At 40.2% G+C, this 17,192-nt stretch overlaps 1 protein-coding gene across 2 annotated transcripts in view; it reads left to right on the plus strand.

Moving 5' to 3' along the window:
- The first annotated feature begins 10,252 nt into the window (after positions 1–10,252).
- The window catches only part of LOC115256148 (DNA mismatch repair protein spellchecker 1-like), a 67,667-nt gene continuing 60,727 nt past the window's right edge, over positions 10,253–17,192 (plus strand). Inside the window, exons 1-3 of one of the 2 annotated variants that reach the window (XM_062851637.1) lie at positions 10,253–10,463; positions 10,507–10,565; positions 10,623–10,672. In XM_062851637.1, coding sequence (XP_062707621.1) covers positions 10,529–10,565; positions 10,623–10,672 — 87 coding nt within the window. In that variant the 5' untranslated portion in view covers positions 10,253–10,463; positions 10,507–10,528. Of the gene's footprint in view, positions 10,566–10,622; positions 10,673–17,192 lie in introns of both variants that reach the window. The other variant, XM_062851636.1, reaches the window with a different exon arrangement.

The raw sequence follows: 17,192 nt of genomic DNA on the forward strand, positions 1-17,192 counted from the left end.
TATGAATTCTTTGGTTTTTTCAAAGGCGAAATCTGTTTACATAACAACAAATATTATTGCATGTTTATTTTAACCTCGGTTCAATTGACCCCATTAAACTAATTGTAATTGTATTGTTATCAATGGTAGTTTACTATGTATTTATGTACTAGATTCCTTTAATTTATTGCAAAACATAAGAAAAATCATAGTTCATCTTTTTCTTGTCGTAGCATCCTCACTTGGCTAAACCAGCTTTTCAGCTAGTTTTCTATACGTACTTCCTCAGTTATTCATTGAGAGCTTCCTCTGCCAACACGGCTTGACATCTGTCAGTCGTTGAAGTTTTAACATTCGATAACCGAAACATCTACTGTTTCACGGTTGGAGTGTGTACGGATTCGATAAACTAACGATAAATGGTTTTATGACCGAGACTTGTGATTCGGATGAACGGTAGTAATAGAAACGCGCGTCAGCCCGGGGGTGCAGTCAGTACGCCACCGTAGCCTTGTGTGTTTGACGTAACTCGACTGCTGTCACTGTGTTACCGTCCATATATGGTGGCGCTTTTGTTTTGACGCGGTGAGTAGCGGAAAAGTCGGCTTCAATGATCCATTAGGCAAAATCGTAAAACTCATCGGATTTGTTAAGAAATTCTGGAGCTCGATTTGAATAGGTCGTATGTGCTTTTGTCGACTAAAAATTCGATCAGTTGGATTCGCTTATTATAGCGAAAACCAAATACTGAAATAGTAGTCATAATGTAAGATCTTACACTAAATAATTAGTAGGCTCAGTGTAGTTATGACTATAGGGTGTCGTAATTCAACATGGCTCGACGTCGAAGGGTGCGACCAGGAACCCGATGAGTGAGCACTGTTAAACTATCGAGGCCTTTCGCTCGAATCGGTGTTCTGGTGTCTCACCACCGCCAGCAAACGTGCGAGTAGAATGCTCGCCTCGGTGACCGACTACACGGTATGCTGGCTGCTACGCTCACGAGACCACACGCTCGTTCCGATGGTGTTCCGCTCACGCTTGTGTTGCTGTCGCTGCTTTCTGCTGCCGATCCGCGCTCGCTGAATGTCGCCGACTGAATGAGCCTCCCTTCGCTGGTGTGCCTGTCTTATAGCTACACAATGCCAGCTCGACACCGGGCACGTTGTTGGATGCGCAGCCGGACCACTCACTTGCTGCTGCTGTTCGGTTCCTCTCGACCGATTGGCTTTCAAGGGCAAAACAAAACATACTGTTACCCATCTTTGTTTCGGTAGCGCAACTACCGAACTGATGATGTTTACCTTTTTTTTACATACCTATCAACATAATCTGTTGGGGGAATTATTTTATTTTTCCTACTTACAACCCACATCCGACATTTTTTTTAAGTGGGAATGGTAGAACTTTCAATTCCCTCGGTCGCACGTACATTAGTTTTGCATTTTGTTCCACCATTTGCGTGAAAAATGAGATCCGGCTTGTGCAAGTGAGGAGTTGAGGTTAGAATTGTAGGATATTCTAGGTTAGATTTGCTATCCACTTCGCCTGAACGATTTTCAGACCCAGAAATATCGTACTTCTAATTAGTTTTCACTGCCGTAAAAAATACTGTTATGCTCAGAATAAACAGTTATACCTTCGGATCACACTCATTTACTCGTAAATCTCAATCTGACTGTAAAAGTAATGAATTTCTTTCCAATGTTTTGAAACCCCGAACGAATTTGACATTGCTTTCGGGAAGCATCATCACGACGACGACAACACTCCCAAGCGGTCGAATCGTCGTTTTGGGGGCGAATGCTCGCGTGCCGAATTTCGCCAATCGAATGAGTCGTGCCCTCCGCATCGTGCTAGTTTTATACTAGCGAATGACGAAACGGACAAATACATTTTCGTACCTGTTTGCCACGCCTCGCTAGCGTGTGAAGTAGAATTTCCCCTCCCGGTCCACGAACAATGATACGCGTGGAGATATCGGCATTATTTTGCTCAACATTTGTGAACGGTCAAAGAGGAATTGCGTGACATTAATAAATCATGATTAAAATACTCTTTAGAATATACACTATTTATATTTTTCCAAAATACTTCGCTATTTATTATAACCCACTACATTTCTTACCATGTCTACTCTAATGAATAACTGAATAAATGAATTTCTCGTTGTATCTCGATGGTTTTCGCAAGGTACTTCGGGGTCGTAGGCTTCTGCTTGTAGCTGGCTCTCCACTTGCTGTACTGGTTCTAGGACGCTCAAAACCATCGCAATCCTGTGTTGGAGATGGTAACAACGAGTATCCTTCTGGATCATCGTCGCCTGCATAGCTTGGATCGTTGGTCGTGACTAGTTCTGATGACGTCGTTGTTTCCTCTTCATAGCAAGGCACACGTTTAACTTCCTGAATGTTCCTAGAGTACTGTATACCGTTCTTACTCATCACGGTAATTTTTGGTCCATCAATGGCAATAACGCGGAATCTCTCTGCAGGAAAAGTAGGATCCATTTTGTTTGCTTTATTTTGCGCTAGTAGAACCCAATCTCCCATTACTATGTCGGACTCAGTCGCGTGTCGTGTTTTATCGGCGTATCGTTTACTTTTTAGTTTCGATTCGGCATCTTTCTCTCGAATGTCGGTTCGGTCAAGTTTTGTGGATGACCATAAGGATGGGAAAGTTCCTCTGAATTTCCATCCGACTAATAACTCGAATGGAGTGACGTTCAGACGAGAGTGCGGTACTACCGTGTTGTGATGATGGACATACTTGTGGATAGCATTTCTCCAACTTATTTTATCGATTTTTGAAGCTGCTACCGCTTTTATGATGCCCTGATTTTGGCGTTCAACAGAGCCGTTGGACTGGGGGCTCAGCGGGATCGACTTACGAACACGTACTCCTCTATCTTCCCAGGTGGAGACGAAATTAGATCCATGAAATGGCGGACCATTGTCGCTTTGTATTATCTTTGGGAGTCCCCAAAGCTGGAAGATACTGCATAGTGCTGCGTTCGTACTTTCGGTATCCATGCATCGCATCTCTACGATAGACAAGTAACGCGAGTAGATGTCTACAACGATGAGGAATTCTCCAGAGCCACAACCAGGAAGCGACAGGAAATCGATTTGGACTATCTCCCACGGTCCATCTGGGAGTTCTCGGGTTGACAGTGGTACTGGCGGGTTTCTCTTTGATAGCCTTATACATGTTTCACACCTCTTGACAAACTTCTCAACATCTGCTGACATACCCGGCCACCAGAAGAACTCCCGCATAATTATTTTCATCGCCATCTCTCCGACATGTCCTTCATGAGCTGATTTCATTGCCAGAATCCTCAGAGACAGAGGAAGTATCACCTTGTTGTCCTTAAACAAAAGGTTGCCTAGGAACCTCAGCTCTTTCTTATGAGGTTCGAATTTAGCAAGACCGGGACTCCATTGACCACTCTCGATAGCTTCTTTCACCGATTGCAACTCGCTATCTACCTCAGAAGACAATTAAATTTGATGCCAAGTAAGCTCCATACTTGAGAAATCGAGCGAATACAAGAAATGGTCTTCATTGTCATTTTCAAATGGAACTGCTTCATTTGAATCACGTATTAATCTGGAGAGCGCGTCGGCCACGTTGCAATTACCTGTTATGAGAAACCAGTGAAAGCAAAGGTCAACAGATTGGAAAATACTGAATCTTACCTGGAACTCTCTCAATTCGAAAATCGTATTGCTGTAGACGTAAAGCCCATGACTCGGCTCTTGAAACTGCTCGTCTTCCCAATCTGTATTTGCCATTGTAGATGAACTCATTGGCTTCTGAGTCTGTCCGCACGATAAAAGTTTTGCTTAGGAGGTAAGTGGCAAACCGCTCGACTCCCCATACTACAGCTAACGCCTCCTTGTGCGTCTGAGGATACCGTTGTTCTGTAGCTGTCAGCGACTTAGACGCGCACGCGATCACTCTAGGTATGGACTGGCTGTTGAACTGAACCAGGATGGCCCCCAAGCCTATCGGGGAGGCGTCAACAAAAAGCTCAGTCCTGTCCTCTGGATTGTAGTATCCCAATTTTTTGATTGTGTACGCTGATATGTTGCGAAGCATCTCGAATTCATTATCCTCGTTGGCAGTCCAATAAAATCTTTCGCTGTTTGCTAAACGACGCAGATATTCCGTTTTGTCCGCTCGATGAAGCAAGAATCGGTCAATGTAAGTGACCAAACCTAGGAAGCTTTTTACCTCCTGACACGATGTTGGTTTTCGAAAATTTCGTATAGCATTTATCTTTTCTTCTTCGACTTCCCATCCATCCGCCGTTAACTTAAAGCCAACAAAGGTGACGGACTGCTTCTTAAAGCTGCATTTAGCATCGTTCAGTTTAACATTGTGATCTTGTGGAGCCTCGTAGCCGTGCGGTTAGGGTCACCAAGCTTCTAATCGCACCATGCTATGGGGTGAGGGTTCGATTCCCGCTCCGGGCGATGAAACTTTTCGTGAGAATAGTTTCTTCTCCGTATCCACTGGTGCATGCTCCGTGTGTCCCTTGTCTAGTGTTAAGTTTAATTCAGTCTGTACAGCCTCTGGCTGAAGACGGTGTCCGCGTCTTTTTTTTTTTTTTAAATCGAGCCATAACTTGTCTCAAGTTTTCGTCGTGCTCTTCTTCGGAGCGGCCGAATACTAATACATCATCGAGGTAGTTCTTAACTCCGTAACAACCAGCCAAAACTTTTCGCTCTAGAGTCTCCTGGAACAAGTCCGGAGCGTTACATAAACCAAACGGTAATCGGACACATCTGAACGTTCCAAACTCTGTAAAAAAGTTTGTGAGATGCCGAGAATCTTTCGCAAGTTCGATGTGATAAAACGCGTTTGAAAGATCAATGGTCGAAAACCAACGAGCTCCGTTAAGTTCTGCCAGTATACCCTCAAGAGTTGGCATGGCAAAGGGTGTTCTGAGTATATAACGATTTGGTCCTCTCAAATCGATTACTAGGCGAATGTTGTCTTTGCCTTTCGGCACTACCAGCACGAAGAGCAGAATGACGTATCCATGGTTTCATTTACTGGTTCAATGATATCCGCCTTGACCAACTCTAACAGCCTCTGATGCACGATTGGTTTGAGCGAAATTGGAACGTTCGTGAAAATGTTTCTGCAGGGTGGAAGCGATTTATCATACTGTAGTGTAACTGGAGGAATGTTAAACTTTGGGAATGCATCAGCTGTGCTTAAAGCTTGGACGCGGCCTATTTGGTAGTTGCAATCGATGTCGATGGCGGTTGAGTGCGCAGGAACTTTAAAGCCCAATAGCAATACAGAATAACGGATCGCAGTCGACCTTCCCAGTAAGGAGTAACGCTCGTCAACTATGTAGAACTTTTCAAGGAGGGTTGGTCTATCGTCCGATATGTACAGAGGAGCCTCGAATGTGCCCATGACTTTGATCTCTCCGGAAGATGCATAAGGTTTCAATGAACGGTCAGACTGCTCGCAAAAGTTAAAAATTTGTTCTCGGTATTTTCCTTCGGCCATAAGTTTAAGGAAATTCTGCTGTGAGAATGTGTTGACTTGAGCCCCAGAGTCGATAAGGAACTCACAAGGCATGCCTGCTAAAGTCACTGTGATAATTCCGTCGTCTCCAATATTCAGTGCATAAACCAATTCGAATAAATCCGTTGGAATTACCTGGATAAAACAAACAAAGTGCTTCAATTAATTTATTTTATCAATGGTTTTATAACAAAACATGATTTCAAAAGAAAAATAATGCTGAATTCATTCATAACACGTTGTCATTGACTTCATAGTTTAAGCTTCTTTCAAGCCACTTACTTCCTCTTCTTTGTCGATATTCTCCAGTTTTGGTGCTTCGATGGCTGCCATTCTCTTCGTGCTGGGTCCAACTCTTGTGATGTCCACTTCGGAATATCTCTTACGTGATGACGATGACGAACTTGCGGGAAATCGTCGAGAACATGCTCTGGCAATGTGTCCCATTTGACCGCAGTTACGACAAACTTTGTCCGCCGCATCGCAGTCCACCGGCAAATGGTACACACTATTGCACCGCCAATATCTACCTTCTCGAGATGCACCGACGCTCCTATCACGAGTTCCCTCATAGTTCCTGTCACGCGATGAAGCAGAGTTTCGGGTAAATTCACGACGGCCACCATTCGAATACGCACGACCTCTCGAATATCTCTCCGGGCCGCTTGTCGAGCGATTGTAGCTCCTGGATTGGTAACCGTACTGTGAATTTCTTTGATCGTATCTTGGATTGTTTGGAAAATCGGCTCGTACTGGTGCCAGAGCTGCTGGTTCGGTCTTCATTCGCTTTTTCATGAAAAACTCCTCGTTTAGCCGAATTGCTTCCAGCTCGCGAATTTTATCTACGAGGTCCGTAAACGATGCGTTTCGACTCAACATTTTGAGAGCTATGGCTCGGACGTCCTTACTGGTAGCGTGCTCAGCAACGGTACTGACGATCTGCTCAAACTCTTTCCCTTCCTCATAGTCACAAAGCCTAGCAACTGCTCCCACGCGAGTAATGTAAGAGAGATCCGATTCGTCAGCTTTCTGATCCATGACGGCCAGTCTACGCCTTTGCAAAAGGACATCCGATCCAGACCCGAAGTACGACTTCAGGCGGTGTAAAGCGTTTGAGAAGGGGAACTCTCTCTCATCCGGTGCATTAGGGTCTGACTTCGTGTTTTTGAAGATTTCGAGAAGTTGTTGACCAGCCTTCACTCTTTATATGGTGAACATTGTCGATTCATCTTGGACTCCAAGCAACTTCATCGAATCAACCAGCAGATCTCGCCACGTCTCGAACGAATGACGCTGTATGCCTTCTCCTTCTACAGCGGGTTTGCATTCCGGAACGTTCAACGAAGAAATGGAAAGCTGGTGTACGCTGGACAACAACTTTGACTCCTCGTTTTTGACGGACGAGTCGGTTTGTTGGGTGCCGTTTGAACCGACACTGGTTTCCGCGTCATCATGATTCGCAACCGCAATAACTTCTGTGTTGGATTTACGAAGCTGTTCATTTTCCTCCCTCAGTTGTTTGATTTCCTCAAGCAACTCAGCAATACGTTCTTTTTTTGATTTCAGTTCATTCCTGAGGTCAGATTTTGTGACTTTTGGCCGAGTATAATAGATAGTGATCGGCGATTCACTGTGAAGGAAAAAAAAACGAATAACTCAATCAGATGCTCTTCCTGTACCTTATATCACAGATGAAAGAGACCAAACATTCCCTAAGTAATCTTCATTTTATCCACTACGCGAATTCCGGCATAAGCTTGGTGTTTCAACAAAATCAGGCAAAAACTGCCATGTATCAATCATATTCGAACGAGGAGGCCTTCCACTCCTTCCAATTTAGCAAACTTGTAAGATCGTGCAGTTCACTCAAGAGAACCGAAGATTAGAAAGTGCATTTGTAAATTAAAACGTCATTTACTTCCTCCGCATAATCATTTGCATGCTTTTGCCTGAACCTAATGCTAAATTCAGAACGTGGAGACCTTCCGCTCCATCCAATTAAACCAAGATGCGCAGTCACCGAATTAAACTAGAATTGCAAACGCTATTTACTTCTGCCACAGAATCTTTTTTATTCTCTTGCCAAGACCTATCGCTTGACCCAGAACAAGGAGACCTTCCACTCCATCCAATTCAGCCAAATTGGGCATTCTTATTATAGAAAGAACCATTCCAATGAAAAGCACATTTTTTTTCTCCCGCAAAACTTTTCATTCTCCTGTCAAGACCTATCGCTTGACCTAGAACCGATTTCCATTGTGACGAATACTAATGGTGACTATCGTAACCCACTTCATTTGGCACTTTTTGGAGAAAAAAAAAGAAATAAAATACAAACCTCCGCCGAGAACCGCTATCCTCCACTGCGCCATTGTCGTAATTCAACATGGCTCGACGTCGAAGGGTGCGACCAGGAACCCGATGAGTGAGCACTGTTAAACTATCGAGGCCTTTCGCTCGAATCGGTGTTCTGGTGTCTCACCACCGCCAGCAAACGTGCGAGTAGAATGCTCGCCTCGGTGACCGACTACACGGTATGCTGGCTGCTACGCTCACGAGACCACACGCTCGTTCCGATGGTGTTCCGCTCACGCTTGTGTTGCTGTCGCTGCTTTCTGCTGCCGATCCGCGCTCGCTGAATGTCGCCGACTGAATGAGCCTCCCTTCGCTGGTGTGCCTGTCTTATAGCTACACAATGCCAGCTCGACACCGGGCACGTTGTTGGATGCGCAGCCGGACCACTCACTTGCTGCTGCTGTTCGGTTCCTCTCGACCGATGCTCGCGTGCCGAATTTCGCCAATCGAATGAGTCGTGCCCTCCGCATCGTGCTAGTTTTATACTAGCGAATGACGAAACGGACAAATACATTTTCGTACCTGTTTGCCACGCCTCGCTAGCGTGTGAAGTAGAATTTCCCCTCCCGGTCCACGAACAATGATACGCGTGGAGATATCGGCATTATTTTGCTCAACATTTGTGAACGGTCAAAGAGGAATTGCGTGACATTAATAAATCATGATTAAAATACTCTTTAGAATATACACTATTTATATTTTTCCAAAATACTTCGCTATTTATTATAACCCACTACATAGGGCCAGAGATGGCATAGATACACTGATAAACAGCTCTGCGTACACATCTTCAATAACATGTGCGCCGCTCTGTTTTGCTACGAATGTGGACCGGCGACAAACACACATCGCTCAGCCGTAAAACTTTGCGTGAGAGTGCGAATGTGTAAGTTACCACACCAGCTGCGTGAGACAACGCAGAGCTCAAACTTCTTCTGCGTGAGCTTCGCTCATTTCTAGGAATGTGCTACACATCTGCGCTGTCTGAGCTGCCAGTTGTAGGCTCTCGGCAGTACAGAGTAGCGCAGCGCTGCGATGTGAGCTGTGTGTTGGACTGTACTTTCTCTTGCTTCCCTGCGCTCACCGTCGTGCGCGATGCGACCACGATGCCGAGAGCGTGCAGTCGGACCAAGCAGAAGATAATTCTTTACACGCACTCTTTCTCATCATGAAGACTGTGTGTAATGTGTATATTTTTATCTTCTCACTTAGCGCTCTGAGGTGCATGCCATCTCTGCATAGGGCACTGCATGAAATTCTCCTTCTCCTTCTCTTTCGCTCTTACAGAAGTTTTGTAAACAACAAGGCCAAGAAACGTCAAAATCCCATACAAATTAAAAACAGTGCAGTGCCCTATGACGAATTTGAGGTACTATAGGGCACTGCACTGTTTTGATTTTGCATGGGATTTTGACGTTTCTTGGCCTTGTTGTTTACAAAGTTTCTGTAAGAGTGAAAGAGAAGGAGAGAATTTCATGCAGTGCCCTATAGGGCACTGCACTGTTTTGATTTTGTATGGGACTTTGACGTTTCGTGGCCTTGTTGTTTACAAAATTTCTGTAAGAGTGAAAGAGAAGGAGAGATTTTCATGCAGTGCCCTATAGTCATAACTACACTGAGCCTACTAATTATTTAGTGTAAGATCTTACATTATGACTACTATTTCAGTGTTTGGTTGCGATATTTCATAAAAACAAAATTGGTAAAGTGTTGTAATATGGATTTGTACAGCAAAAGTAGAAAGACAAGAATGATAGTTTGGCGTTTTAATGCCCCTATCTCCCCTACCTATAACATTTTCCGTCACGGGCTTTGTGGATCAAAAACGTTCACCGTGGCAGGTGTGCAAAGTATATAAATATGTACCAAGGTAAGAGATTCCTGTGAATGTCAAAAATGAGGCTCACCAACACATCTGCGTTAGTTATGAAAAGTTGGTGTTTTTACACTAAAATGTCATTATTTCAGCAAAGTTTGTGAAGTTTTGTTAGTTTGGATGTTTCTAAATGCTGAAAAAATATGTTTAGAATCAATTAAAAAAAAATGTTACCGATTTTCAAATGGCGATATTTTCTGTTTTATTGCATGGAGGTCACATTTAATCCAGTCAGATGCAATTAAATAATAGCTTCTAAGATGGGAGTGCTTAATTTCTTAAGAAAGTTTGCTAAATAGTGATGTGCCCATACAAATCAGCGCAAACTTCATAACTATTTTTTGCTTTTTTCCTTTTCTCACTAATCCGTGAATATTAGCGGGAATCTCTTACCTTGGTATTTAGATACTTTGGCAGGTGTGGAGCAAAAACGCCTGTATTACTGTTAATCGCGATACATTGCCCACAGCATGCAGCCACATTAATGATGTTGTGCTGAAGGTCATGTGACGTTCACAAAGCGCGCGCATCCGCCGTCATTTTTGTTGACATCAACATCGATCCCGGTCGGTAGTGTTTATGTTTTCTCATCTAGTTTACCCGAACTTCTAATTATAATTTAATTTTACGCTAATCTACGTTGATTATTCAGTTTAAAGAGTTTAAAAACTGAAGGTACTGCGTGAAGTAAAGGTTTTAAGTGAATCATTACGTTAACAATAAAAATTACAAAATTACAAATTACAAATCATCCAAACGCACAGTGAAATGGCCAACCTTAAACCACTCCACTGTTTGAATCTCGGTAAGCGAAAGCAAAGCATTTTGTTGTATTCGGTGTTTTATTCCTATTTATTTTTAGACGCAAATCAACAGAAAAACTTTTTAAAGTTTTTCAGGACGCTTCCAGAAGTAAGTAGCTAGCATTAACTAATCATTCCACAAAAGCACATAATATATTATGATGGCATGCATGCTTGTTTTGTTCAACCGCTTTCAAATGGGATAGTGAAATATGTAGTCTCGCTCAACTTTTCAAAGGGGACCTATCTATCAATAAGAGCGTCTTCGTTCACTTTCTCACTTAGCAATCCACATTATACTTATCGCAATAACTGCCCCATTAAATATAATCCTGAATAAGTTGGTCGATAAATCGGCCAATTGTTGCACCGACGCTTATGGGAACTTAATACAGGGATTTGCCTACGAATCGCCCGACCAAAATTAACCGGCTGGTTAGTATGGTAAGTGGGGGCAGGATGGGTCACCTAAGAAATGGATTCCTATAACATTCTGAATATAAATAGCATTTCTATGTTTTCTATCACGACTTCCAGATACACTAGTCAGCTATGATATAAGGGTATAGAAAGGTCATACAGTTTGAAACCTGCTTCTTGACAAACAATTGTCAAAACATGACCCATCTTGCCCCACCTCATTTCTACGGGGGCAAGATGGGTCAGTTATCAGAAATTCGATTTTTCTCCAACAAAAAATACTAGATCTTCTATTTTTTCTCTATACATCTAAGCTTCACATACGTACAGATTACATGAAAGAAGTGTTGAAACATATCGGTAGATTATTCTCAGAAATAGAATATTTTTATTCAGGTAGCCATAAAAAACTTTGAAAACTTATATTTTTTGTAGAAAAATATTAAAAATCTGTTCACAAATTTTCAGCGCTCTAGTCGCTTCGATAATGTAGGTCACATAATAGCCTTTCTATCAAAAATAAAACATTTTTAAAAACTATGCAAACATACAGAAAAATTAGGGTGACCCATCTTGCCCCGTCTACACATTACACGTAGTTATATGGAATGTATAGCATAAGGAGTATAACGAAAAAATATTTTATTTTTTTTCTGCGTAAGGAACGTAAAGAATTTTAAAAACAATATATCACTTTTTTGTGTATCCACGTCGTTCATCTGGGAAAATTATAGAAAGATTCAAAAAATAAATAGTACGGTTGAAAACGGTACTGACCCATCTTGCCCCCTGACCCATCTTGCCCCCACATACCATATGTTGTTGTTGGTCAATTTAGTTTGTTCAAATCTTATCAACCGACTAATCATTGGCCGGTTTTCGTCGGAACACCCTAGTTAATCTGGTGATTAATCGATTGATCCCTGTTAAGCTTCCGTAAAGCGTCGGTGCAATAATTGGCCAATTCATCAACTGATTTCGTCGGGAAAATGTTTAATGGGGCAGTTAGTTGACCGCGGATTCCTGAAACGCAAAGTTTGCGAAGTCATATTTAGGGGTAGGCGGGGCAGTATGGACACTCGGGGCAGAATTGACACCCTCAATATTTTGAAATATGCGATCTCTTTTGAACTTTTAATGAATGGAGAATATAGTCCATTTATCTAAAACGTACTTTCAAGAAAGGAACATTCGAAATTAAAATTATGCTTGATTTTACACAAAAAAAGTTGCGTCCTCCGTTTTTTGTGCAAGGAAATTATAATTTTCAGACCATCTAAAATAAGATTTAGTGAGTTAATTTATTGCAGGTCGATTAAAACCTGATATTTCTATAACACATGCAAGTAGTTTTGCTGTATCTACATGCTTAACATGTTTGTATTTTCTTCTTTTTAATATCGAAAATCTAGTTTAAAAATATCTTCTGCTACGACCGGGGCAAAATGGACACTCACCTTTTTTAGAGAAGCGGCAAGGGAAAAATATAACCTAAATCACACACCAACCAAATTATTCGCTTTCAGTATATTTTCGGTTATAAGTTCACTATAGTAGACATATGGTGAAACAAATTGGTCAAAAAACGACAACAATAGAAAATAATTGTGCAATGCACAGCTATTACATGCCGACAAAAACAAAGCTTTATCCAAAACAGCTTGAATTTAAATTAACTGAACAAAAATGAACTACTTCGGGGTATTTTTCATCCGTAGTACCGTGATTTCGGGTGAAATTGATCAGTGGGGTGAAATTGATCGACGAGAGGTCCATTTTTATTTGTTAAAAATAACGCTTTAAACTTTGAACAATATGTGGAAAATGGCCATCACCTTGCTCGAGGGTTATTGAATGATGAGTTTACATGTTTTACAGCCAAGTTGTTACGTATTTCGGTATTAAAGTCAATATTTTCCGAAACTGCATGTTAGGCGATCTTCATAGACACTTCCAAACTTTTGTTACCGTAGTTGTATCACACATGTAATGAATATTCGAATGAATGTTTATAGCTGTCAAGTGTTCGCTAAACCCAATTTCGTCATAAAAAGTTCTATAAATATTGTAATTTATGCATAAAATTGCACTTTTTCGGAAGTACAATATTGATACACATAATTAGTGAGAAAATTGCATACTTTTAGGCTTTTTCTTTCGATTTATTCGCCTTGACGGAGGCTCTCTGAGAGAATTGCGCTGTGCGTGAAATCAATTTTTTTAACATGGGAAAGGATAGGATCTGCATTTTCAAATGCTTTTAAAATATTTTAGGGACTTCAGATTGAAAAAAATGTTAATGTTTTGCAATATACTTTCAATTAGCTACATTATAACTGGTTTTAGACAAAAGTTTTTTAATCACAATGTTATGTCTAAAATATAGCGTATCAAAATCTCATTCGATAACATTAAGAACGTTTTGCTTGAAAAAAAATCTATAAAGAATTAGAAGCATTTGAAAATGCAGCTCCTATCCTTTCCCATGTTAAAAAAAAAATGTTTTCACGCAAGCGCAATTCTCTCAGAGAGCCTTCGTCAAGGCGAATTAAACTTTAAACTTGAATTATTAAAAATTTAGTAAACTTGTAACAGTTTTGCATAGCTTTTCACATTCTAGGGTGGTTAATTTAGATGGAAAAATAATTTTCAGCATTTACAAAGGCATTTCACTGACTGATCAATTTCACCCCGAAAGTAATTTTTTTGATTTTTTATTTAAAATGATATTTATTATAATAAAATGATTTGCTGTAAAAGTTTAAACCTCGTTGACTGATGAAAACCATGGTCGTACTTGTTTTAAAGCATTGAATTTAACCATGTCGACAAACATTCAAAAATTAGACGCAAAAAACTGTGAAAAGTGATCAATTTCACCCGAAATCACGGTAGTTGTTTTGTAATGAAATGACTTTATACACTATCCGTCATAAGTACGGACTCACAAAAAGTATTGCAACAATATTGCATCACCCTGACTCACCTTGATATCTCCAAAACCTGAGGACTTACAAAGATGCCGCCTTCAGAAAAGTTGTTGCTTTTGGTCTTCTGAATAACTTTCCTGAAGACAGCATCTTTGTAAGTCCTCAGGTTTTGGAGATATCAAGGTGAGTCAGGGTGATGCAATATTGTTGCAATACTTTTTGTGAGTCCGTACTTATGACGGGTAGTGTACTGCCGGTGGAAGCATAATTGTCCCATGTGCATTTTTGGCAATATTGAGATTTTACAGCCCATGACCATGTATCATGGGGTACTATCATATGGGGAAATAAAAATTGGTAGTTTGTTCCGAAAATTGTTGAAAAACTGCAAGGCCGATTTGTAACATTCTTAAAAGTGGACGCATAAGCGTCACGTTCCATTGGAAGTCCTATGGAACTATAAAATCGCTGTAAAACAAAAATTAGTGTTCAAATTCAAAATTGGTTGATGTTAGAACACGATTCAGCACTTATACTTCATAGTTGAGACAATTAACTTTTTTCGAACTTTGGACGGGATTTTCTAGATTGTCTGTTTTAGCACATGGGACATTTATGCGTCCACCGGCAGTGTAGGTGTAAATAATAATAATAATTATTATTATTACTATGTCTTCGATAAAAAAAATCGTACAAACTGGTTCTTAATCTAATTTATTAACCTATTCCTAAAGTTCTCCTTCGTCATGCCAAAATCGAACATGTTGCTAACTTCATTAAACACTCGTATGCAGGAACTCAAAGGATTGTTGTGGCCGTAGTTTGTTCTATGCCCAGGAACAATAAGGAAGTCGTTTTGTCGTAGGAGATCCGGACTGTCAATATTGTTCTGCAATAAATCCAACCCCTCCGTAACTTGACAGATGAGCTCAGTTTCGCGTACCTACTTGCAAATCGCAGATGTCGCTACTGTTCGTAAACAACGGGTCCATCCTTCACCGACGCAAACAATTTTTGTCCATGCGAAAACATCTTTTTGTTTCGTGGTGAGTTGAAGCCAAACCGAAGATCAAACTCGAAAAAAAAAAAACATCTGCAAATGATTATTTTTAACTTCCATTTTGGCATGCCACCAGATGTAGCTGTAAAATGTTAGCATAAGTAACCTAATTTATTATTTGCTGGTGCTTAATAACCGCACTAGAAGAAAACATGAGTTTCTTATTAATTTTATGAAAGACGACTATTGTGCCTTTACCCGTTTTATAGACAAATTTATCATGCCGCACTTAATTTGCATTTTTCTACCACAAAAAAGCGGAAACAACAAATTAAAGAATATTTTGTTATTGTCGGTTTTCGTCCTTTTCAAAAGTAGCGCTTGCTGCTTTGAATCTGACAGTACCACCCGGACCAAAATTTTTAGGTACGCTGACGTTGTTCGGCAGCTGTCAAGAAGCTCCCGGGTTGCAGCTATCACATGGTGAATGTTCAGCAAGCTGAATCATTTATATGTGATATATAGCTATTACATATCCGGAAATTGAAAATAAAAGGCCAAATTTTCCCATACAAAACATTTTTTAAAATTTGATTGTATATTTTGAACAATTATAAAATTATGGATACCAGAAACATCAAGAATCTCTCAAAAAAGAAATAGAAGCAAAGTTTTATGAGAATTGACCATATCAGGCAATTTTAGAGCAGCTAGTATTCAAATATATGACTTTCCATATATTTTAATACTAAGGTGGCCCACACTTATATGAAAAACAAAAATTTCAAAAAATGCCAAGTCTTACCTCCTAAATTAGTTGTTTTGGACTATCAGAATTTACATTCAAAGTTTAAGCAAAATCGATTAAGCCTAAGGAGGCGCTTAAAACGCTTGAAGTTTGTATGGAAAAACTTGGCCAATTAGGTGGCGCTGTAAGCGTTCAATAAATAAACCCTTTTGTATTATTGTAGGTGACTAGGGTAAGTGTGCCCATCGTTGTGGTATTAAGGTAATTCATTTCAAAAACAATGATCGTACCATCTAATAAAGGGTTGCAAAACGTTAGTTGGTAGTTTTCTATTCAAATTAGCTTGGAAAAATATAAATACTATCGTTTCTCTCTGTTTTCGATCATAAATCGCATACCACAACATTAGGCACACTGTTCCTATTATGGAGGTAAAATTTAATTTTGGTTCCTATTGTTGCGGTATCCCATTGAAATCATATGGGATACCGCAACATTAGGAACACAGCAGCAAAAATTTTAAGAAAAATATTTTTTTTCAATAGGTTTTTGGGCAAATCTTAAGCACACAAATGGTGCAATCTCATAATTTAAGCATTATACATCTATAAAAAATGCCTTTTGGTAACATTTCAGCCGAAAAAGTGCTCAGTTGCCACTACCGCAACATTAGGTACTACCACAACGAAGGGAACAATTACCCTATATGCCAAACAACTTTGTCGAAGACCGCAAAGTGATCCGACGCCTGATTATAAAGTTATACCCTAGGCAAAGTGAGGATAAACTTTATTGTTGTTTTTCCAATACATGTAAAGGAATAATATCAATAATGAAATCTCAATACTTTGCCTCACTTTGCCTAGGGTAAAACTTTTTTCACAGCCGTCGGATCTCTTCGCGGTCTTCGACAAAGTTCTTCGGCATATAGTCACCTACAATAAAACCAAATGGTTTATTTATTGAACGCTTACAGCGCCACCTAGCGGAAAAATTCGAAAACTTAAAATTTCTACATACAATTGGTCAAGTTTTCCCATACAAAATTCAAGCGTTTTGAGCGCCCCCTTAGGCTTAATCGATTTTGCTTAAATTTTGAACGTAGACTCTGGGAGTCCAAAGCAACTGATTTAGGAGGTAAGACTTGGCACTTTTCGGAATTTTTGTTTTTCATATAAGTGTGGGCCGCCCTACTCCATATTCAAAAAATCAAGTCTCAAAAATAAAAAACCTACATCTCTGATTTTTTGATATGTTATGCCAAATTTCCTGAATTTTATGATAAAAAAATAAAACCAGGATACCCACTTGGTTCTGAGACAATGAAAACGTGGAAAAAAACTAATATAATTGCAGATTTTTTGCACCTAAACACAACATTGCCCCTTCATCGTATTTTTCCTTAAAACTACAATTAAATTGCTTTCAAAAAAAAAATATAAGATTAAAATCGGTCAAATGGCTCCAAAGTTATGATTGTTTGAAAAAAAAACCCAGATTAATCCACCTAGTGGTGATAGCGCCTTTCTCG

Source organism: Aedes albopictus, chromosome 2 (assembly GCF_035046485.1).
Source record: "Aedes albopictus strain Foshan chromosome 2, AalbF5, whole genome shotgun sequence".
In the NCBI taxonomy this organism is placed as follows: domain Eukaryota; kingdom Metazoa; phylum Arthropoda; class Insecta; order Diptera; family Culicidae; genus Aedes; species Aedes albopictus.